The sequence below is a fragment of the Chroicocephalus ridibundus genome, chromosome 3 (assembly GCF_963924245.1).
Source record: "Chroicocephalus ridibundus chromosome 3, bChrRid1.1, whole genome shotgun sequence".
Classification (NCBI taxonomy): Eukaryota; Metazoa; Chordata; class Aves; order Charadriiformes; family Laridae; genus Chroicocephalus; species Chroicocephalus ridibundus.
In genome coordinates, this window is record NC_086286.1 from 101877978 (window position 1) to 101902830 (window position 24853).

At 38.6% G+C, this 24853-nt stretch overlaps 1 protein-coding gene across 1 annotated transcript in view; it reads left to right on the forward strand.

Moving 5' to 3' along the window:
* Positions 1 to 21685, forward strand: part of DST (dystonin) — a 312608-nt gene extending 290923 nt beyond the window's left edge. The window contains 14 exon segments of the mRNA XM_063330292.1: positions 2868 to 3011; positions 3869 to 4057; positions 4827 to 4956; positions 5757 to 5920; positions 6216 to 6378; positions 7872 to 8026; positions 8192 to 8266; positions 9119 to 9136; positions 12192 to 12309; positions 14671 to 14739; positions 15506 to 15705; positions 16204 to 16314; positions 19072 to 19195; positions 20620 to 21685. Coding sequence (XP_063186362.1) covers positions 2868 to 3011; positions 3869 to 4057; positions 4827 to 4956; positions 5757 to 5920; positions 6216 to 6378; positions 7872 to 8026; positions 8192 to 8266; positions 9119 to 9136; positions 12192 to 12309; positions 14671 to 14739; positions 15506 to 15705; positions 16204 to 16314; positions 19072 to 19195; positions 20620 to 20885 — 1926 coding nt within the window. The 3' untranslated portion in view covers positions 20886 to 21685.
* Positions 21686 to 24853: the final 3168 nt, after the last annotated feature.

A 24853-nucleotide genomic window follows, 5' to 3' on the forward strand; every position in this document is an offset into this window, starting at 1 on the left:
GAACAAATTATGAGAGTAATGGATTTATTCATCATTGCTCTGAAGGAAGTTCTAATAAAAGTTTGGAAACAGAGAGTGGAAACGCATCCTGTTTAAATTGAATTTGGGAATATTATTACACAGAGGAGTGCGTGCAGGGTATGACGATGTAATGGTTCTTAACTGAGGAGTTTTCAAGGTACTCAGACTGCAACGTTTTGGAGAAGTTTGCAGATTTAATTTAGGGCCCTGGTAACTGGGTGCTGTTCTTTATCTGGCAAATGTATGAATGCGTCAGCATATGCTGACTAATGTTGGCAGTAACAACCTACTGTCTCCGATGCAATTAAATTTGGCTTTAGCTGCCTTCCCACGTGCTTCTTCAGTTCCCTTTTATTTAATTTTTTGCTCTTCTGAATACAGAGAACTGTCTGAATGAAATCTTAGGTCCACTGAAATCATTAGAAAAAAACATCTTAAATTTCTACCTCTGCAATGTAGATTGATTAACAAACTATTTCTGTACAAAAAGCTCAAAATTGTGCTGCCAAAGCTGAAGCATAACTTGGAACCTCAAACTAAAGGCAGAGTTTGTCTCTGAGAAACCTTGTACAGCTAGGGAAAATAATTGCTAGCTCAACACAACCACCCTCCCGGTTAGATGTGGCCATACCGTACTTAAATTTTTTTTAGTAGACTTTAGAAGGTGTTCTCTCAACTACATTTACATTTTTAAAGGCCAAATAATAGAAATACAAAAATTGTCAAGCTAAGGAGGATTGTGGTACTGCTGCTTTACCACTCAATAAGCACATAAAGCAAAATCTTCGTGGAATGAGTAGTCTCTCCTCTTAAGCTTGTAACATTATCTTTCAAGAAAAAAAAAAAAAAACAAAACCAAAACAACCAACCAAACAAAAAACCCCAGAAAATAAGGGAAAATGTAATATTAGTTTTAAACACCATGGCTGTATTATAATGCTGCAAGATTAATATAAAAATGTATGACTGACATTTACATAAATATGAAATGTATCTTCGTTTTGTCACTATGATTCCTGTAAAATGGTTTTAATGCATTGGTATCCAGCTGCATGTTGAAAGGTTTCTTCAGGACAATATTTTATCCAAATGGTCCATCTTTATGCCCATTACCAATTTTCTTTTCTTGAATACTGCACGTGATTTAATGAATTCTGCTATCTCAGGCAGAGAGGTTTCTGTCACTTGCCATCCTCTCCAGGGGCTGGGAGGTGTAGTAGGTTAATTAATGCACTGCATTAGTTAATGAGAAGCGTCCCATCTCCTCTCTTGTAAATGTGTCTACCACCAGACTGCCACAGAGTTCAATACAGTTAGTATCCTTTACTGAGGAAAAGCTTAATACACTGTATGTAGTTTGTCATAGATTTAGATTTTGACATGTTCTAATAGAGTTGTGCAGGGAAAACAATGTTGTTGTTGTCTGTTTTCCTCCTGGCTCTGGCTTATTTTGGTAATCTCTCACTACAACCCATCTCAAATTTTCCAAAACCATTTTGAACTGAAATATTGTAAGAACTCGTGTGTTTTCATGAGAGAGGACTGCTACTGTGATTAGGTCTTAAACTCTGACACAGATTTAAGCTTAAGTCAAAATCAGTTAGTGATGAATCTCTCTTAATATACAGCCTACCTATTTCACGCTTTTAGAACTTCGTTCTATGTAGAACTATGTAGAAGAGATTGTTTCTTTTACGCTTTCAATTTCGTAATAGCTTCATATTTACTTTGTAAAGGTGCAGGATAATGTCATTATGAAGAGTTGTAGAATCTGTTTTTACAGTGCTTGGGTGATTTTGAATTTTCTAGGATCTCCCTTGGCTGATCTTTAATTTCTGGAATCCAAAATAGCTCTTTGTGGATGGAGAGAGGAAGAGTTAAACTTTCAGAGACATTGGTTCCATTTTGTAGCCTAATTAAAGATGTTAAAATATAAAAAAAAATTCCACTAGGCACTGAGAGATGTCGGCAGTTACAGTTAAGGGTGCTCACAAAGACACACAGACTTATACAACATTTATACGTAACAAAAAAGCAGAATAATAAAACTATTGTAGTAATAATAATTAAAATAAAAAAGAAATGCAAACTGTAGAAAAGATGGGAAAAGTCCTTCATATTTTTTTGTTGTTTCCCCTCCGCACCCAATTCTGGTCCTGCCACCCTTTCCTCTGTCGGACTCCCTGGGAACATCAGTGGCTATGAGCTTGGACGTCTAAAGCTGTAAACATCCTTCTGCTTTTACAAGATTTTTCCCACATGGCAGCGCCTCTGGGAACAGCTGGCTAATTAGCAGTCTCTGTCCCTGTTCTTGCTGCGTCTTTCCCTCAGCTGCTGAGTTTTCACATTTGTGTTAGTTTAGTATAGCTGCTCTTGAAGTCTTCTATCATCTTGTCTGAGCATGTAATTATAGTTGGACGTTTCCAGCCTCTGCTAGGAGCTTGATAGTTTATTATGAAGAATTACTGTAACTGACAGACAAACCAAGTCATCTGAAATGTTGCCAATAACGATTCTAACCATCATATAGTTGATTTACAGCACTTCTAAAATGCTGTGATTTTCTTCTTTTTTTTAACAAGGGCATGTGTCTTTCAAGTATTTACAATATGGTGGGCTTTTAAGGAGTGTCAAGCTGGGGTAAAAGATTTTAGAGCTTCATTTAGTACTTTATGTGGAATAGGCTTTTTAAACATTCTTAGCTTTTCTCAGCCAAATTAAACTTGCTTCTTGGAAGTTGAATCTCTTGTGCGATTGAGAGGCTCGTGACCTTCCCAGACAAATGCACTCAGATTTCTCTTGCAAGTTTTGTCAACGTCTAATTGAAATTGTTACCTGTGGTTTAGGAATTTATGAAGAAACTGGAAGAAAAAAAGGCAGAAGTGAATAAAGCAACAGGTATGGGAGAAGCTATCCTAGCTATCTGCCACCCAGACTCCATCACCACCATTAAGAACTGGATAACAATCATCAGAGCCAGGTTTGAAGAGGTCAGTATATGTCAAGCCATCTTCATTGCAACAGTCTGTCTTCAATTGGAACGTAGCTGACAACTAACATGGTAGTTACACTGGGAAGAAAGGATCCAGCTGTTGAGAACTAAACATTTAAAATACCCGCAGTGATGGATGCGAATACCAGCCGTGCTTCCCTAGGTTTTATTTTAAAACTTATAGGGCTTTAAGAACTAAAGCAGATGGTCAAGCTTCTTTGTTTGTATGTATTAAATACTGCCTGACACTTCCCATGTGAAGAAAGCTAATAGTTTCTAGGGAGAAACTTAAAAGTTGCAAAGGAAAGAAAATACAGGGCAAGCTTGAAGCATTGTCTAATTGCGTTAGGGAGGATTTCAGTCCAACATATTCGTAATCTAGAAGATTTCCAAATGATTAAAGTGGCTACAAGTAGGTCTCCGAGGACGTACTACACTCTCAGCTGCTAAGGTGGTATCTTTGTTGTGATTAAGTTTAAAGAAAAACAAAATACTGGTGTTGGCAAAGTATGGCTTCAGGAATGTGCAGGAGGAAGACGGACACCAAACCCTCCGTGATTCACTAACTTACACGTATTGTTTGATAAAGTTCTTAATATGTTGCCTGAATGTGCTAAGTACTGCATTTAACAGCACTTAATCATGAATATCTGTGGGGAAAAAAAAAGGGTTGTTGAACTGGGAATTCTAGTTACCTAGCACCTTTAGTGATCAACCACTACACCTAGCACCTTTGCTAATGAAACATCAGTAGGCCTGGGAGGAAGCCCTGGGTTTAGGTTAGCAGAGCAATTTTAAATACATTTTAAAGCATTTCAGATATGCACGTGCTCATGCATTGGTTCTTTTACCAAGGTCTTAGTATGGGCTAAGCAACATCAACAGAGACTGGCAGGAGCTCTGGCTGGACTTATCGCTAACCAGGAATTGCTGGAAGCCTTGCTGTCCTGGTTGCAGTGGGCAGAGACTACGCTTACTGAAAAAGATAAAGAGGTTATCCCCCAGGAGATTGAGGAGGTTAAAGCACTTATAGCGGAACATCAGGTAAGGCATGTTACGTGACACGTGTCCTGCACATTCCACAAATGATGCTTGTGTCTTAGCTGGGCTTTGTAATCAAGTGTGTATCTCCTTAGCTATTTCGTCTCCTAATAATCAAATCCCTTTGCAGATACTCAGTTGTGTGTTTTGTATGTGCGTGTAGTTTATTCATCACGGCAGTAAAAAAAAAAAGCAAACAAAAATTCAGTTCCACATTGTTCTAAAAGCAAACCTACAACTCCCCGTAGGAACAAGGGTAATAATAAAAACTCCACATGAAATACATGATAGTGCAACTGCCTTAGAACTAGAGTTACAGTGTGGCTTTACTGATTTGATTTAAAAAATATGTTTATGAAGTGCCAGAGGGAGCTGCTGATGCAGTGAATGCTCATAGGCTTACCCCAGCTTACACGCCAGAGCTGTCTCACTTCTCGTAACGGCAGTCTGGACAGCAAGGAACACCCGAGAACTCACAGTCAAAATTCTGTTGCACATCACCTCACCATACACAGTTAATAAAGGAGTTTGACATACTGTTTTCTACATTTAGCCTTCCTTTACCAGCCAGACCATAGTGGTCGTAAAAGCTTATATTAACGATTTTTCTTACCTGCAAAACCTTTATCTGTGTCTTTTTTTGTGAGTCTGGCATTATGAGAGTTTTTCCGTGCCATTCTTGTAACTCTGGTCTTTTGCTATTGTATATGTTTTTCATTCCTGTGGTCACTTTTGTGTATTGTTAATTAAAACCACCTCTATCTGATTGCAGACATTTGTGGAGGAAATGACCAGAAAACAACCTGATGTGGATAAAGTTACGAAGACCTATAAAAGAAAGGCACTTGAACCCACTCCAGTACAATCTCATATTCCTGTCCTTGATAAGGGGAGAGCAGGAAGTAAGTAATGAAATATTTTGGGACAGGTCACACACACCATTGCTCTATCTATAAAGATACCAGATTACTAATAATCTAATAGGTTTGTTTAGCTTATAGTGAAACAGAGTGAAATTCGCTTAGATTTTTCTAATTATCTCTCATTTTTCATTGCGAGGAAATTTCTCATAGCAGACTTGTATTTTTCAATTTTGTCCTATACTTCCTCAATGCTTATTTTTAAAGCGTGCAGCCTTTCATGTGCTATTAAACTTCTAAGAATGTGCATGTGCTGAGTCTTTGCAAATCTACCATTATCAGAAAGTGCGAACATCTTCTTTTAAATAAAGATGTAGAGACAAAATTTTGCTCTTACTGTCTATGAAATTATATGGATCCAATTAGAAAGTGTGTTCAGTGAAGTTGAATGGAAAGTGAATCATCAAGTGAGGAAATTGCTTTCTGTATTTTTAGATATACTTACCCATTGTACTTTACAGTTACCCATACACGGAACCTGCTTCTAAAATCAGGTTGTTTACTTTGCAACTCTGTGGGAGATTTGCAAAGATTTTTATTTACTTGTGCAGTTTCACCAGTGCAGCCACTACACAAAAGATACTTTAACCACCATGTGGTCCTTCCCCAGCCATGGTAAAAAAATAAAAACAAAAAATCCCACTAGATGCAATCATATCAGGGTATGGGCTCATTATTTGGGACAGGAAGGAGTAGTTTTAGGAAGGTCAAGTACCCTTCACACGAATGTTTGTTTTGTTTGAACTGAGTGAGGCTTAACACATTTTATCATGTTTTAACAGGAAAGCGTTCCCCAACACCAGGCATGTATCTGTCAGCAGCCCAGGCACAAATCGAAACCAAGAATCCACGAGCAAACCTTTTAGTCAGCAAATGGCAGCAAGTCTGGCTTCTGGCCTTGGAAAGAAGAAGAAAACTTAACGATGCTTTGGCCAGACTTGAAGAGGTCAGAAACAAAATTATGCATAATTTTGTTTACCCTGGATTAAATTGTAAATACTGTAAACAACTTCCATATTTGTTGTATTATATTGTATGATACAGCTAACTGAAAACAGTGATACACGTGCTTTAAAAGCTGTCATTCTCATTTTAAATATGAGAAAACTTAAGATGTTCAAAATGTTTATGTAGGTCCTCAAAGAACCAATTATTCAAAAGAACGCAGGTGGCATCTCTGTCATTGATTTTCTAGATTGATTGATTTCAACTGAAAAGGTTCTTTCTCTTTTTTTATTAAGCTGAGAGAATTTGCCAACTTTGATTTTGATATTTGGAGGAAAAAATACATGCGATGGATGAACCATAAGAAGTCTCGTGTGATGGACTTCTTTAGGAGGATTGATAAAGATCAGGATGGAAAGATAACAAGGCAGGAATTTATCGATGGAATTCTTTCTTCAAGTAAGTTTTAAAATTAACTTACTGTCGAACTTGGAACAAACATCTTATGAAGCCTTATTGTCTATATAGTGTACCCTATGCAGTTTATTGTGCTAGAAGGTCACAGATTTCCCTTTTGAAGTCAATAACTATGATTAATTTAAACTATAATTGTTTTACTTTAAAATATTTCTAGTTTCTGGAAACTCTTTCTAGATCTTTTGCGTTGTGAGCCAAATTACAAGTGTTACATTTATATTATTGACTAATTAATAGTTTACTGGGCTCAGATAGTCATTTCTACAGTACACTAGCCACTTCAACAGTTACATTTCACTGATCAGTCAGAATAGTAAAACGTACCTTATAAAACCTATAGATAATTTTCAAAATCATTTCATTTGACCATATGATTCTTATCAAAGAACTTAAATGGAATAGTTTCAATTATAAAAGGAAACCATGTAATTTCTGAAACCGGTATTTCCATGAACCACGACCATGTTCATATACCTGTATAATGAGGATCAAAACGTCAAGCAATCAGACTAGGAAGGGACTGTTCCTAGCTTCCTGATGGATTGGTATTTCTTAGGTATGCACAGTTGGTCACAACGTAAGCCTTCCACATCATGGCTGGGTGCAATCACGTTTCCCTCTAGCCACTGACCGATAACAGATAAGGGCCTACTTCTTCAAATAATACTTTATCTTCAGATTATAGAGACTTTCGCTTTCGAGTAGTGAAGGGTCAGAATTGGGCTGCTTTTAGCATCTCATGTTAAAGTTACTCAGTAGGAGAATATTGTGGGTATATATTTTCCCCTTGCTTTAGGAAATGCAGTAATATAATCACTATATGTGTGCATCGCTGTTTTGCATGTATTGACAGAAGTTGATGAAAAAAACCCTGATATCAGCGAGAGGTTAAACAGTTTACTCATTTAACTCAGTTGGTATCAACTTGTTATAACTGCTAAATAGTCATGATTTAATCCCTGTTCACCATCTTGAAATTTTCTTCAACCATTTCGTAAAGAATCTCGGTGTGGGTTAATAATTTGCTTCTGTGGACTTCATCTAAAGAAGGATTTCACAAAACATCATGCATGTTTGTGCAGTGGGAAGGCCTTGCATTCCAGATTTAATTAGCAGTGAAATTCTTGCTTGACCTTTCCTCACTAACAATTTATCTTGTTAATCTGTGGTATTTTCTGCACTTTGAAGGTCAAAACGTTAAAAAAAATTAATTACATATATCTTGCAGTTTAATTCTCACCCTCACTTTTGTGACTCTCTTCAATCTACACTATGATATTCATTTTAATCCAATATTATAATAACATTGGAGATGCAGATTGTTTTATGAGAAAGAACCCTTCACTCTTTTGAATGTCCTTGGGTTTTTTTGATAAGCATTGTCTGTCATATACTGCCTCAAAACCTTTAAATATTTGTGATAGAACCTTTCATTTTAATGGGATTGAAATGCTTTTGTTGTCTTTGTCTTACAGAATTCCCAACAAGCCGACTTGAAATGAGTGCTGTTGCAGACATTTTTGATAGAGATGGTGATGGATATATTGACTATTACGAATTTGTAGCAGCTCTTCATCCAAACAAGGATGCATACAAGCCTCTCACAGATGCTGACAAAATTGAAGATGAGGTAAATTCTCTGCTTTCTTAGATTGCACTCTGTTCAACTTGGATCATGTTCTTTAATATTTAATCTTATTTCCACTCCTATATAATTTGAAGTTTACTGGTTACATAAATATTTAGAAAGGTGATATTAGCAGTAATGTAATCATCCAGTTGTGGTTTTTTGCAGGTTACAAGGCAGGTAGCTAAATGTAAATGTGCAAAACGATTTCAAGTGGAACAGATTGGGGATAACAAGTACAGGGTAAGTCTTCTAAGGACCTTCTTGGTTCTTTCAGATTAAAGATTCTTTGTATGGTTATGCAAGGAATTAGGCTATATTAATTTACAGGAATTTTGTATGACAATTACATGTTTACTTACTTTAAGCTTGTCTAAATTTTATCATTTTTCTCTTGTTAGAACATACAGGGTAAAAATATGGGAAAATGCTCCTGCTTGTATTTATTTTTGCTGAAACTACTGAAACTTTTCAATATATGGTAATTTTTAAAAGCCAACTGCACGCATACATACATACAACAGCTCCTTAAAAGCCAGTATTTTTGCCTAGATACCCAAAACGTTTAAACTGTTGCTGGTTTTCTATTAGTTTTGTAAAAACAGTGATATTTTCCTATGGTGTTATGTTGTACTTCAAAAATCTTTTAACAAAGTGTATTCAGTCGCTTTTATCCTCCCGTGTCATTTTATGGGAGCACACTGTTCCTTCTGAAGAAGTTCAAGAAACGTGTTAGATATCTGCAGAATGCTTTTAGATCACAGAAAAATAAATATCACATTGCAGAGAAAGATCTGCTACCCCTAGATTCAATAACCAGAACAATTTCAGATGAAATATGTGATATTTGGCTAAGAGAGTTTACTAAATACTTGTAGATGATTTTCAAAGATCACAAAAACAGCAATGGGAAGGAAACAAAGGCCTTGAATATTTTCCAATATTCAGTCTCCGGATGGCTAGCTACCTGCTCGTTTCTGAAGTAGATACCTTATTTAGAATGTCTAATGTGTTAGTTTGCATGTGTTCTAGAGTCATATAGAGAATTTCCTGTAAACTAATCGTGTCTTTCTTCCATTTTTCATTTCTTATCAGTTCTTCCTGGGAAATCAGGTATAAACCAGTGGAATGTGTCATGAAGCTTCTTTTTTTTCTCTCTCTCCCCACCCCCCCTCTTTTTTTTCTAACTCATAGTGGTTTAAGCTTGCAATAGTCAGTCTTGTTGCCATCCTTTCATCTTCAGCTAATTCATTGCTGGTCAGCTGTGGTATTTCTTTAAATGCTATGGAACATTAATTGTCTCAGGATCCCTCCCCTTTGGTCCCTCACCTGCTTTCTTTGGCCATTTTCCTCATTAAGGAGATTACTTTTGAAGGAACCAGATAATGGTCAGTAGCAATTCCCATAGTAAAAAATCTTGAGCATTTAAACTGCAATTTTAGAATTACTGTTATTTTATCAGTTTTCAGTTTTACAGCAGAATGCTTCAAAATTCTGTGTTGCATTTTTTAAGCTGTCAGATTAAAGGCTAATCACAGTAAACACAGATCCTAGTCTCATATCACTTATTTATTGCATATTAGGCAAAAAAAAATTCAGAAAATTAAAAATGCCTGTGTAGTCAAGCAGACTGATTAAGAACATAGCCGATTGTTGGTATTTTATATACTAACATGGTGAATCATTAAATACATATTTTGGAAATAGGCAAATTAAACTTGCTGTTCCAGTTTAGACTGTTCCCTGTGCCAAAGTGTTTTCCAAGGAGCTACAGCAGGTCTATAATGTATTGGAGCTGTGTTTAAGAATACTTTTTGTCAGCTGTGTCATCAGTGAGACATACCACAGTGGTACAGGGAGGATATGCCAACCAGTGCTCACTTACTCCTGTGGTACATACTGATACACGGCTTCTTAAATTGTTAAATCGTGTTCTTCTTTAATTGTTAAATTCCCTGGTAAGAATGGAAATGCTTTACACAAACCGGATACTGTTAGTATCTTATTCATGCTCTTATAAAGGCAATAATATGTATAATCCATTCTGGAAATGCTAGTGTTAACAGCATTAGCCATTTTAAATCTAGAGATGTTGAAAATGTGGATGCATTCTTACTTACTGGCAAAGTCTGTTGAAGTATAGAAGAAAGCACAAAGAGTAGTGGATAATCTTAACACATGCCTGAAGCAATATATCTAAGTAATAAGTTAAAATGTTTTCCACATATCTATAATAAGCCTCTATTTGAAAAAGTCTATTTGAATTTATGTTAATCCTCTTATCTGACATCTGTACTTCCAGATCTGGGGAAAATACAGCATTTTTTGAGAGCGTCTAACTCTTACTGGTGCAGAACAGCATCATAGTAAAAATCACCTACAGCAAGTTGGCTGAGGCTTCTGTAGTGACAGTGATGTTATATGGCTATTGTCAAGAACAGGCCTTTTTGTAGCTTAAACTAGACTTCCTTTACATTTTTATTCCAGTGTTTTTACCACTGATTATTTGAAACAACGATAAATACTGTTTAAGGAAAGTTGGTATCCGGGCTATTTTAAGAAGGAAATGGACTGAGTTACCATTGGGAAAAATTCCTTGATAGATACCTGTGTTATTTTCCAGGAGCCCCACTGCCTGAATTAACCACAGCCTAGGTGGGCAGTTTCCAAAGGATACTGTGTCTGACCCTTCGTATAGTTGCCTGAGGGAGTCTAGCCGAAGAATTAAGCTGGGATGGGGCAAAAAGTAAAGAAAAGAAAAAAGATAGTATCTTTAGAACCTCTAGAAAAAATTCTCTATAGAAACAAGCCAATGAAAATAAACAGAATCAATTTGGATGCCATTTCTTTTATTAACTTTGATGTACATACGTAAAATGGTTCTTTGTTCAGCACATATTGAACGCATTATTAAAAAGCCCTTAAAACTAATGCTCATGTGAATGTTCTTATTTATAACAAAAAATTATTATTGAATTAAGCAGCGAGCTTTGCTTTTGTTTGGTTCCTAAAAGTAATATTCCTTTAAACTTATTCGCTCTTCTTGGCTTAAGTAGTACCAAACAACTAAAGTCATTTAACAAGTAGGGAGCACGTTTGTGTGGTTTGCATTTAAAGCATCCCCTCACTGGAGCAAGTAGTACAGTTGAACTATGGCCAGCCTTCTCCAAGGGTCAAAGATTGTCCCAAAGAGGTGTATTTGACTCCCGTTGGTTTCAGTGAGTGCTCCGCATGTTTGTGTGTGAAAGCACTTACACTTGGCCGGATGATCTGCTATCAAAATTGATATTTTAGTGACTTTGTCTAAAAAGTACTGAATTCTTCTGGTTAATTTTCATGAGATAAGGGGGTCAATGTTTTGGTCATGTTTTCTTCGATCTGGATTTGAATGGAGATACTGCATACTGAGTTTGTTATACAGGTTTCAAGAGCAAAGCACACGTTAGGCCTGGCCATCAGCCCAAAGGAGGAATGGGCTAGTACAAAAATTTGTATGAAACAGGTTTTTGTGCATATCTGAATTGTGAAGAACCTTGATGTGACAAACAGTTTGTAGCAAAGGAAAATAATTACAGCTATCTATCATTCATTGTTTCTTTAACATTCCTTTCTCCACACGCGCCTCGCTATAGGTGAGCAGTGTCAATGCTACACCTGAAAATATCCCTATAAATGAATCAATTGATAGAAGCGTGCAACACTCGTTGCACAGTTGATTTTCCAGCCCACATACTGATCATCTAAAGCGATGCTGCTTTCCTTTCAGCTGATATCATTAAAATCTAGACTGCTGCAGAAGAGTTTTCTTAAGATTTTAGTGGTGAAATAATGCAAATAGGTCTTCATTGATTTGCACAAACGCACATCGTAACCAATTAAATAATGTGTTACTAATTTTGCTTCCTTTATGAGCTCAGACATTTCAGAATCAAGCATAAAATTAAACCCGAGATTCTTTCTTACCGTCCTGCCATCTTCTCTGGATTAATGCAACGGCATCTGATTTGAAATCTTAACAGCTTTAATAATCTGCATAAATAAATCTGATTTTTTAGCATTTACTAATAATTAAAATAAACTTTTTGAAGTGTCTGATTCTTAACCTATCAGCGTTGAACTGCATCTGAATGACTGAGAACCTGAGACACTTGTTTGATTCTTTTTGCAGTTTGGTGACTCTCAGCAACTGCGCCTTGTTCGTATCCTAAGAAGTACAGTCATGGTTCGTGTTGGAGGTGGCTGGATGGCACTCGATGAGTTCTTAGTGAAAAATGATCCTTGCAGGGGTATGTAACACCACGGTTAAAATGGACATGCAGATAACTATTCGGATATAGTTGTCGTTTGTTGTCTCAAGATGGAGATTGAATTGTATAAAACGCCAGTTCTGTAAACATCATCTCACTAAATGTCATGTAGTGATCTGTTCTGTAAAATTTAAATCCCATGGTTAAGATCCTGTTCGCTTGCACTGATTTGAAGAACAACTGTGGTGTCTTCTGCTCAGTTCTTCCAGAGTTAGAGTGGTGTAATTAAGAATTGAACTTAGCCCAGATAGAGTTTATGGCGTGTAAGCTGCTTGTATGACTTGGCAGAAATAGCACACAGAAATGTCCAATAAAACCTTCTCGGCAAGAGAGAAGTTTTAAGGCAATAAATCAAAACAAGGCAATTGAATCGAAGAGTAACAACAGCAAGACAAAAAAAAAATCTCTGGCCAGTGGCCGCGCCCAGGCTTTCAGGCTCTGCCTGCGTAGCCCTGTCTATTCATTGGCATCCTCCCCAGAACCACTTTGCAGAGCCCTGAGCCTTGTACATACAAGTGGGAAATGCTCTGGCCAGGAGGACTTTGTGCTCTGGGGAAGCAGGGAGCGCTCTATGACCGTGCCCTCCAGGGCTTTGTATCAAGCGCATTGTTTTATCAGTACACAGCAACATAATGACGTCTTAGTTTGTCAGAAAGCCTACTTCTGTAGTGGGAAAGAATGCCCTGTCTGGCACCCTTCTTGGAGGAACAGTTGGAGATAGGAAAGAAGCCATTTGTGAAGGGAGCAGGAAAGATACAAGTCAAATAATAGCCAGCGTAGTAAAACTGCAGAAAGTATAATAATGCCTGTGTTCAGAGTGAGCTGACGCTCTGCAACTAGGTAATTCTGTCCTGTTAACTAGCAGTGTTAAGTTTACTGCATTTTTACTTCCCAGGAGTTCTAAAGAATCATAATCAATACTGTAATAGCGCAAGAACAGCACAGCAGAGTTCAGGAGAGGCAAGTGAAGGCAGACATCACCTGTCCTGTAGATCTTATCCCGGTGTCAGCTATCTCACACAGCTTCTACTTTGGGACCAAGGTTTCTAAACAGTTTGGTACAGACCGTGAGAGGGTGGAGAGCTTGTATTTGTAGCAGTTGTTATGCTAAGTCAAGGATGTTAAATCCAAAAAGGAGCTACCACAAAACCTCATAAGGGCTAACAGTGTGACACTAAGGCCTAGAAACCTTTGTCAACAGGCTTAAAAGGTACCCATAAAACTTCTTACCATAGCACCATAAAAGAGCTGTTATACTCTTGTGATGATATCTCTGAGTTTTTCACCAGTGTTAAAAATAGTCCTTTTGCTTACTGACATACTGAATATATTGTTTACTAAAGAAATGTAACAGTAATGTTACTTTATTGGTGTTGGACCACAGGTCTAACTGAAATTTAGCATCTGATTCTGCACCTGCTACTATAGGAAAGTTATTTATGCCTGCAGAGCCATCCTTACTTTACAGCTTTCTACTCCTGTTCCTCAAAAGTGCACGGTAGTGGAAAATGAAACATGCCTCAAAATAGCGGACTTCGTCAAAGGGTTAACTTGGTGTGTTTTGACAAGCCTATTTCTCAAGCCTATTGACAGATAGACTGTTGCAATTCCTATTTGGGTTGACACTGAGAGATACAATACTTAATAACCATCTGATTAATTTATTGGAATTCCTTATTACTGTCCTCAGATTAAGAGCCCTTTGGAACTTTATCCCTTCTTCTTTAATAAGCCTTGTATCCTATATATCTCTACAGTATTTTCTGTAGTACCTTATCCCTTTTTCATGGGAAATACATGAGCAGATGAGTAAATCAAGACAGTGGGTCTAAAGGAATACCGATCTCTGTAAAATCACACAGACACTGGGCGTTGCGCATTGGTACCTAATCCTGGTCTTGTTGAAGTCAGTGATGCAGAGTAGTCAGTGATGGCAGTGGTGCAGGTTCAGTCTTTTCCTTAAGCAAATCTGTATTTCCACCAAGGGTTTCTCATGTATTCAGATAAATCACGTTTCAAAGTACTGTTGTCATAAACAGCTTTAAAAGTACTGGACCCAGTTATTTAAAATAATTTTAGCTTATATTACTTCTTTATGTCAGCAGATAAATAGCATTACACAAGTATACTTGGGACTGCAGCTGAGTCTATCCAAGCACTATTTCCTTTTTGCCTAGGAGACCTTTGAGACCTCAGAGCACTTAAAAACAGCTTTTGCTCTGAGTCCTGTCTTTTGGCCTGATGCTCTCAGTCTCTTGCATATGCAGCTGCTGTACTTAATTTCTTCTCCTGCTAACGATTTTCTTTAATGTGACCCATGTCCTGTGTCATTTTTTCTAGTTCATCATCACGGGAGTAAAATGTTACGTTCGGAATCAAACTCTTCAATTACCACTCAGCCTACTATAGGTTGGCAAACCCCTCTCTTTGTCTCCTTCTCCTCCTCTTCTCCTCTCTCTTCATTTTCTTCCCACTTTATTAAAATATATACTTTTAACAATATGCTACACCCATGCCATTTAGCTTAATGTGTTCCTACATGGGCTGGTGCTTTGCAAGCTAATTTTTTTTGACACGCTTTGAGAGTGTTTCAAAAACAATTGTCATTCACACTGACACAGTTAAATGCTAACATGTCTTGCATCTATTCTTGCGGAACATTCTCTCATATGTGTCTTTGTATGTGTGTGTGAGTGCTTAGCCACCAATTACCTCATTATAGTTTGGATTTTATGTTCATCATTGCATGTTGCCAAACTACATAACTTCATAGTTTTGAATAAATATATTTGCTGCTTTCCTGTAATTTGTACTTAGCAATTTCTTCTGGAACATCCAAGCAAGTATTATTTATTATGAATAGCTGTAGAGTTAGCAACACTGCTCATCAGGTTGTGTCTATGTATTAACAGTTGATTGATTAACAATGATTTAGCACGTTGAGCATTCCATTATCACGCTGACTTCCTTTGACAGTGGTTCATTCCTGCTGGCATAAAGTATTAGAATAAGCGAGTTCTGCACATAACTCTTCTGTGTCCAAAATAAATGCATTACACTGTAATGCATTTTATTTATTGTTAAAATATGTTGGAGTTGGCATGGCAAAAATGACAATAAACAGCCTCGTGACAATTTTCATAGCTGACTAAATGAACACCTTTCTTTGCTGCAGCTAAAGGGAGGACAAATGTGGAGCTGCGGGAAAAGTTTGTTTTAGCAGATGGTGCCAGTCAAAGCATGGCAGCCTTCCGACCACGGGGCCGTAGATCCCGACCCTCTTCAAGGGGTGCTTCTCCCAACAGATCTACTTCCCTGTCAAGTCAAGCTGGCCAGGCAGCTGCCCCACAAGCAGTTGCTGCAAGTACACCAAAGGTAAGGAGAAATGTACAAGACTGCACTGGTTAACAAATGGAGTATAGATTGGGTTTGGTTTTTTTTTCCTTTCTCCAGCAATATTGGTGCTTTCCCTAGCTGATAGGGAAGAAGTCTCTCAATTTTATTTCATAGTCTAGGGAGAATCTGAGGAGTCTCTTCAGTGTATTTCCTCTACTGTTTGTTTTCAACACGGGAATAGAAGAATTCTTTACATTTAAGGTGCCGCATGAACTAGCTGACAATTTGGGAACTGCTCCGAAAGAGGTGCCGCATGAACTAGCTGACAATTTGGGAATTGCTCTGAAAGAGCAATTTCATTTAAAAAATAAGCTCTGTCATCTCTTCATTCCAGAACGTTTGTCATCAACTCTTTCTGCTTAGTTTTTGTTTCTACTATGAGATTTGATCGCCTTGTGAAAGCCTGGGTATCCTTCTCCATGACATTGTTTTCCATCTACTGTCCTTCATATTTTGATTTACCATTGTTTCATACAGACACCCCATCATTTAACACGCAACTATGGTAAACCATGGTTGACAAACAGCAAAACGTCAACTCCTTCTAAGCCACCAGAATCCTCAGACTATCAAGGGTCATCTGCAGAGGTACAGTAAGGACAGAGATTCTAGTCTCCTGACCTTCCTTCACTAAAACTGTCACTTCACTAACAGCCACTAGAGTTACAGTGCTTCGGAGCTGCAACATCCTTTGCATATTAATGCATTGTCTTTATTATAGACCTTTGTCAAATGACTTCTTTCCTTTTTTTTTTGTCCGCCGAAAATCTTTTTTTTATGTTCTGTTTGTTATGGTTTTTGACTTTTAGGAAAACAGGCTCAATGAACTTATGTTTAAAGTGCAAATGGTTAATAAATCATAACAGTGTGCAATGAACTGGATGAGCAAATGTGGAAAAGTACTTTTTAATAAAGCAGTTTATATGCTTTGCAGGTTTCTTTCCTAAAATTGTTTGCTTTGCGTTTATAATGTACTGTAATATTCATGAACTGCAGGAAGGAGATTTATAACTTATGATCTCCAGTGCAAAACCCCTAAATATAGAAATACCTAATCACTGTGAAGAAGGTGGCACAAAAGACTGACTGCGATACAGAAATCTTTCCAACAACTGAAAGTTTCGTTTAGGGGTGGTAGCGACCAATCGTTGCTCTAATAAGATAGCTATTTGATGACTTAACAGGAAACGAGTGTTCGTCTTATTTCCAGCCCATGACTTACATAGAAACTGCTAGTATAGCAATTAGGATTTTGCTGGCAATCAAGCTGTATGACCAAAATTTGAATGGGCTTGGGCCCATAGTGTCTCCTCTAATGTCATTGCAGTCAGTGAAAAATTTGCAGCTGGATCAGGCTGCGAACTGACTTGTCACTTGTAAGAGTTACTCTTGCCCTGGGCTGGACGGAGGGCTCGGTGAGGGGAAGCCTCTGCCACCATCACCTCTGTATCTGCTTCTCGCATACCTGCGCTTTGATGCCTTTTGCCGTTCATGTGACACCTTCCAGTGCTAAGTTGGCTTGACCTCAGCGTGGCTTTGCTCTAAGACGCACAATGAACTTTTCGCTCCCTCCTTCTGTGCGAGTGGGTGCATTACTTCTGCACGCTGCAGGCATGTGTATACAGCACTTCAAACACGCGGCGCTGTTGCTTAGAATGGTTAACAATAGCACAAAGTTGAGTCAGTTGTCAGTTTCTAATATATTCCTGTATTTTCTTTCGTCTCTTAGCTGGTAACTGTAAGATTAATTGATGGTACTTTAAGGAGTTTATATGGCATGGAAAGGTGGTGTTTGCATTGAATTACAATGAGGTGAAAGCAGTTGGCATTGATTTCAAATGAGGGTGCTGTATTTCTCACCTGCTCTTACAACTGCCAGTAGTTTCAGTGAGTTTCTTTTATGTAAGCTGCCACGGTTTAAGATTATAAATGGAACGATTGGGGTGGGGAAGGTTGCAGTGAATTTCTGAAGGCATTCTACATCATTTTCTGCCCAAGAGAGCAGTTCTGTATTTTATATGTAGATTGCATTTGGGTTTAGGGCTTAAATGAAGAACAAGCTTGATCTCTTTTTCTTCTTGCACCAGTGATTCTATCCCAGTGCCTTGCCCAAAGTGCAGCCAACTCAGCGGGGGTAAGGAAGAGTGTTCCCTTTCCCCTTGTCTTCCCAAGCTGCCTCTGTATGGCAGAGATTTCCAAGGTGTGGCTGGCTGGTTGTTAAGCACTTGTATTTGGCTTTAAAAAGAGTTTCACAGGGTGACAATCCCTGTCAGAGCCAGCAGATTGTCTGCTCTTTGGCATCTCAATGTTCTTTTGTTCAGATGTGCCAGTGGTCCGAGCTGGCAGCTGCCAGGCGGGCTCCTGCCAGGCCTCTGCTCAGTGCTTAGCTCTAGGCAGCTCCCAACACACTCCCCTGGGTCTTGGTTTTCCATGTCTAATTCTGCCCCACCCCACTGTATGGGGATCAAAGGCACAAAACACAGGATCCTGGGATCCAGGCACTCCACGTGCCGCATTCATCACTGCAGTGTTTATTCTTCTTTGTGGATATTTACTGAGTATTTTTGTGTTGAGTAAATGAATGTGAATACTGCAGTTTTCCTCTTACTTGCAAACAGCTCCTATTGGGAATGATATATGCATTTTGAGATTTGAGGATTTAATTCTTGTGGCTTTGAAAGAAATCTTCCCATTTGGGGCAGACTGTAAATCAAGACTCGTTTTATTTTAGAAATGAGAAAGCCCACAGGGTAAGACTATGGAGTAGAGAAATTTCAGACAATATATTAACAACAAGAACTTTTAAAATTATTCCTATGTCTTTTTTTTCTGCTTTTTTTTCTAGCAAAATGTTTTGAAATTTGATAGGTTTGTTTTACCATCAACATACTTATAAAATTGAAACAAATGTATTCACCACCTATATCAAAACCTCGACTACTTCTCTGTTCATTTGTCATGTGCCATCAACCAATCTTATGTGCTTGAACTAATTATCAGAAGGTAGCATTATTCTTTCTTTATATGCATTGAAATACACACAGAGAATGCTAAAATGTTAATGTCAAGAAGACTGTTAAAGTGATTTTGTTGTTGTTGTAGTTTTACATTTGGGCTACTTCAAATACTAACTGCTAAAGTTATGTTCAAAATTTTACATCATGAAAATTGTCCATAGTGGCTCAGACCAGTATTTCAGATTCCCAGTGAATGTTGTTATGATAATTGTATTCTAAGCTATGTGTTACCTAGAGCCAGACCTTATCTGCAGTAGTGACAATTGGGAAAAAACTTTTTTCTTTTTTTTTTTTCTTTTTTTTTTTTTTTCTTTTCCCCCCTGCGTAGGGAACACCAATTCAAGGAAGCAAACTTCGACTGCCAGGATATCTATCAGGGAAAGGATTCCACTCTGGAGAGGACAGCGGCATCTTGACAACAGCAGCTACCAGGGTTAGAGCTCAGTTTGCAGGTGAGTGTCTGGACTTCAGAGCTTGATCTACCTCTTGCTTTGTTTTCCACCTGAACACTTAAGGTCACATTAGCGTGCGAGGGAGATGTCAGAAGAGTGGGAAGGAGTGAAAGTCCTACTGTCTCCATATTAGTATTGCCAAGGGTGCACATAATCAGGGTAATGGTCCTCCGTTCGCATGGTTGCACAGCAGGTATGTTCATCTCTGGATGTGCAAATTCATGACTGCAACCTTGACAGTGGCAACTCCAATGTGTCTGCCTAAGGAACTAGGGAAGAAGCATTTACTTGAAAAGAAAGGCTTCAGTTCTTCAGTGTTCAAGTCATGTTCAACTCTGATGGAGCAAAGGGGTCACTTAGTCATGACTTATCCATTTCTTTTGAAAAAAGAACTGCAGGGAGCAGCTGTAGATGACCTTATCAATGGAATATCCCAGAGAGATTTTTAAAACAGTATATGAAAATAGAAAGCAGTGAAGTCGTGCTCTTCCAGGATCCTCAGAGCAGCTCTGTGTAAGGGAGAGGGCTAGGTGGTTAGAATAGAAGATAGCTCTACTGGCTCACACCTTAAGCCTTCCCTCACACCTTAAGCTCTGCAGAGCACACTGCGCCGTTCTGGAAAGTCCTGTTCAAAGAGTAGATGTCTTTTAAGTTATAGGTGATTAGAAAAATGAACCACCTGAGATTTATGTTTCAACTTGGTGTTCTTCACACGTACAGGGAACAAGATTTGTCAAGATCAAAAAGATTCAATAAGTAATTGGAAAATTATGAAAAACAACGTTAATGTTTTTCTGTTAAGATTCTTTGTTGCGGTTTTTTTCTTCATGGCATGTTGTCTGGGCAGGCTTTTACTTTAGCAGGCTTGCTGGAGCTCATTTACTCAGCCCTTTGTTTAGGAGAATGTTTGCTCTGCCCTTGTTTACTTGCAGCTTTCAACTGTATGGTTTTGATTTTTTTTTTTTTAAAAAAGGGGTACACAGTTAAAAATTGGAATATTCATTTGCATCTCCAAGGTACATATATTGGGAAATCCAGAATGCATGAAGTGGCCAGATCCTGAATTCTTTCAATTAATAATTGAGAAAATATCAGGGGAAAGAGAAAGAAAGGCTGTTAAGTGAATGAACAGTGCACATCTAGCAAGTCAAGAAAAGTTGCCAGGGTAATACATTTTTAATGAGATGTGCTAGTGACTAACTACATCTCTGCATTTGATCTCACATTTCCTGCTCTTTCGTGGGAGATACGGCATTGTTTTATGCTCTTGTTTAATATCCGGATGAACTTTGATCATCGTCTAGCTTGCCTTCCCAGAGGTTGGTGCAATGAGGAATTTTTGGAGTTGCCAAAAACCTAGGAAAGACCTGCATACCTTTTCCATCCTTACCTCTAATACTGATGGATATCTTTTGTCTTTCTAGAAACCAGAAAAACTCCAAGCAGACCTGGAAGCCGAGCAGGAAGCAAGGCTGGCAGCAGGTCGAGTAGCCGCCGAGGCAGTGACGCATCTGACTTTGACATTTCAGAAATCCAGTCTGTATGCTCAGATGTGTCAGAGACTGTTCCTGCTACAAGCAGACCGACACCCCGAGCAGGTTCTCGGCCAGGATCAGCTAAGCCTTCGAAAATTCCAACTCCCCAGAGAAGGCCCCTAGCCAGCAAATTGGACAAATCCTTAAAGAGATAATAGGATTGGCTCCGTAAAGATCTTTTCCTTTTGCATTAAGTATTTAAGTTCATAAGATGTAAAATATTATATAGAAATTATTGTGAAATATTGCAAGAGGTGGATTTTTAATTCTGCAGATGGCCTTATTTGTGTATTTGTCGTCTTATTTTATGTGTATAATTTTTGTCAGATTTGTTTTTGTTTATGCCATATCCTGTGAGAAGGGGGAAGAGTTTTAATGTAAACTAACAGTTGTACACAGTAACGTGTAGAAAGTACACTAAAAATAATTGCCGAATGTACAGTGTACTGAATGTACAGTAAGTCTCTGCAACCTGAATAAAATAGGCCTATCACTATGACGTTAGCTAACAGTAAAGGATACCTCATGATTTTTTCTTTAAAAAAAGAAAAAGAGAATACTAAAAAGCCAAAAGACACAATTCCACATTTTGAGCTAACTAAACAAACACTAAAGGATGTACGTCAGAACTACTAAGGAATATAAACCCACATTCACAGTACCCTTATTTATACGGCATCTCTCAGAGAACTCACAGAGTTAATTAAGCACTCGCCAGTACTATGATACTCCGATACCTTGCAGCATTTCTGTGCCATTGCTTTCAGTGAGGCCAGACACATTCTGGATATCTGAACTATTATTCTGTAAGAATGTCAATATATAAAGTGCATTCATGTAAATGTGAGGTTTTCTTTTGCTTGAGTGGATGGTAGCACTGTAACATCGAACTCATTTTGTATCAAAGCAATTTTGCTTGCAGAAAGCTCCGAAATAAACATGTCCCTTAACTTTATTTCTATTGTATTTCTTATTTCACAGGAAGATACTTTTCTGCGTTATGTTTTAGGGCATATGTAATTTCAGATGACCAATATTACCATAGTAACATAGGCTTTAATTTAATTTCCCGTTATCAGCAATCAAATTTTGGGTAGCTACTGTATTTGTTTAATAAAACAGTAAATTGCACATATGTCATTTATGAAATTATATGTAATTATTGTGTGTCGACAATTATTTTCTCCATATTAAACTGGGACATTTGTATACCATGTATGAAAGGCATAAAAGAGTAATTCAGTTCCTCTTTTTGTTAGTGAAATATTTTTGCCATTCATGGATTCCTTGAAAGCATTAATAATAGTTAATTTGTGGTGGGAAAAGGATGCAGCTTCCTGTGGGAGCGCTGTAGAATGGCTGGGTAGATGCTGTATTTGGGAGTGACAGAATCCCTAGAAATTTAAAATGCTCTTTGATAATATCAGAAAGACTCAAGTAGAATTTGGCCAATGTGGCAGACAAAATAGTCTAAACCTGAGACACGACCAGTTCATATACCAGAAAATGCTGCACCTTTAGCAGAGGAGTTTTAGGGGCAGCGTGGTTTATGGTTTGTCCCTTAGCATGCTGAAAATGAAGCAGAAGCTGAGTTGATTACACGCAGTTAATGGTGGTATCTGCGTTCTCTGCTAGCGCTTACTGGCAGCATTACCAAGACGATGTTTTCTGAGTTGTCACAAGAGCTTCCTGCAGACTCACAAGTTGACTCACGCAGTCAGTTTATAAGAAACAGAAAAGCAAAATAATACTCAAAAGACAATTAAATTAATCAAAACCCACTCATGTCAGGATTTTCTCCAGCACAGAGCATGAGTGTCTGCAGACAGCAGACAGTAACCAGTCCTACACTTCTCTGACACAAGGATAAATCTGCAGAATTCGATGAAGAAGGCATGTTGTGGACTTACCAGCAAGTGACACGTAGCTCAGTTTTATTGAACTATTTTTGGTAAAGAAAGAGGTGGTGTTCGGTTTCCATCCTCCTGTCATTCAAAAGGATTTATTCTTTGGTACCAGCATAAATGAGAGAGGAAGGATCAGCCCCATAACCAGCTCCCCACCTTGTTCAGTCGCGTGAGTTTTCACGTAACTTCCACCATTGAAGATGCACTTTCTCCCTTTTTTTTATCCCCCTCCTACCAACAGGAGTTCATCCTGAATTCACCCAGCCTGCTGGATGACCATAAGTAGAGTCAACCTTTCAGTGTGGCCTGGGCTCTTACACCTGGATATTCTGGGATTCTCCTGTGCAGCAAAGGAGCAGAGGTGATGGGAAGAAGGGTTGGAAGGCCTATGGCTGTGAGAACCGTATTGTTCAGTGAATAACGTATATTTAGCATTTGGAAAAGCTGGCTCAGTTCTAGGCTCCTTTAACTCTCGTTCATTTTCAGCTTTCTGCATTTCTGTTTTACCGCCTTCGAAATGGGAAAGCATCCACAGAATTTTTTGAAACCTGCAGATGAAACCTGTAAGTAAAAAAAATGCAGCATTAGGAAAGCCAGTGGTGCCTTGTGGCCTCATCCTCGGCTTGTTCAGTTTAGGGATTTTGTGAGCCTCTCACTCACATGCCAATATAATAAATGACAATAATTCAGGCTTTGCCTGTGGCACATCTCTTCACAAAAGCGTAGAGATGAGGTTATATGCAATTTTAATTTAAAAATTAATGCATTTCATAAAAATAAACTCTGATGCAAGCAGCTATACCGTACTATAGGCGGCGGCGATGTTTGAACCTGTAGCTGCCTGTGTCGCTGTCTGCCGTAGCACCGGCAAGACCATCTACACCCCACAGCTTGCATGTGAGAGGGGCCGCAGTGCTTACGTGTGTTGGTCACGGCATGTGGCAAGAGGACACGTTGGTGAGCACTTGCTGTAATAATGTTCTGTTGTCCTGGGTTGAGCGACACAGGGCTAACTTCTCTTCTAATGCTGGGGAAAACTGCACTTTTAGAAGACTCTAGTGTCTGAATTAATGAAAATATTTACTTTACAGCCAGCTAGGCTATGAGGGATTCAAGGTCTCGGTGTTTTCAAGCCTTGCCAGGTGCAGGGATGAGAAGGATCGAGGCCTGGGCACTTGGCCCAGGCTGGTCAACAGGATTGTTTCATACCGTGAACATCACATTCAATATAAATTAGAAAGTTTGCGGTGTAGTTCTGTCTCTCCCTTGATGGTGGTGCTCCAGAGAACTCCTTGCCCCGGTGCCAACCCCTGAGCCCTTCCATTCCTCCCGAAGCTGTTGCACTCGCAGTGGCCGACATTTGCTGTCTCCTGCTGGGAGCACACAGCTTCCTACTGATAGAATGGTCTGAGTACAGTTCTGGTGTATCTTATATTAGTATCGGGATCAATACTGGTTCTTTATTATTATTGTTAATTATGTAGTCTTATCCTATTAAATCTATTTATATTGCAACCCTCACGTTTCCTTGCTTTTCCCAATTCCCCTTCCCGGGTGGAGAGGGGTCATCGGGTGGTGGAATAATTGTCTAAACAACAATAAATTGTTATGGGTTTTCTCAAGCCATAACATCTGTAAATAACCACGGGGATGGAAAATAAGCACAACCTGGTTTGCTGCATCTCAGTACAGCTGCCCTAACAGCTGCCAGGTGTTTCCAGGTCTTGGGCTGGTCGGTAGCACCTGAGCTTATCCTAGGCTGGTGGTGTTTAGCCAGATGTTTGCTCTAACTATGGGCCATGGTAGGGAGTGGTGATGTTAAGAGGTTTCTGTCTTCGTGTAAGGTGGGTGGAATTTTGTAGAACAAAGAAAAGGTGCTTTCCTAAACAAAATTGTTCTTTCTGCTGAATTTGAATAACCTGTTTGCAGATGTGGAGGTAGGAGAGATGGTCGACTTGGTTGCTTTCTTGTTTTTCACGAGTGTTGTCAGGTTAAATGCGGGTAAGCTACCCATCTCTGTAGAAAAAAGGTTTATTTGCTAAAAAGGGGAGTATTGCAGAGGAAAAGGGATATCTTCAGAAATATCGGATGAGACAGCAGCTTAAACTTTACATAACTTGAATGAAAACGCTTGGTGGCTGATGTTTTTGAGGTATTTTTCATGCAGATTGAAGTCCTTCTGTTAAGGCTTGTGCAGTGTTTGGCTGTTGCAAATG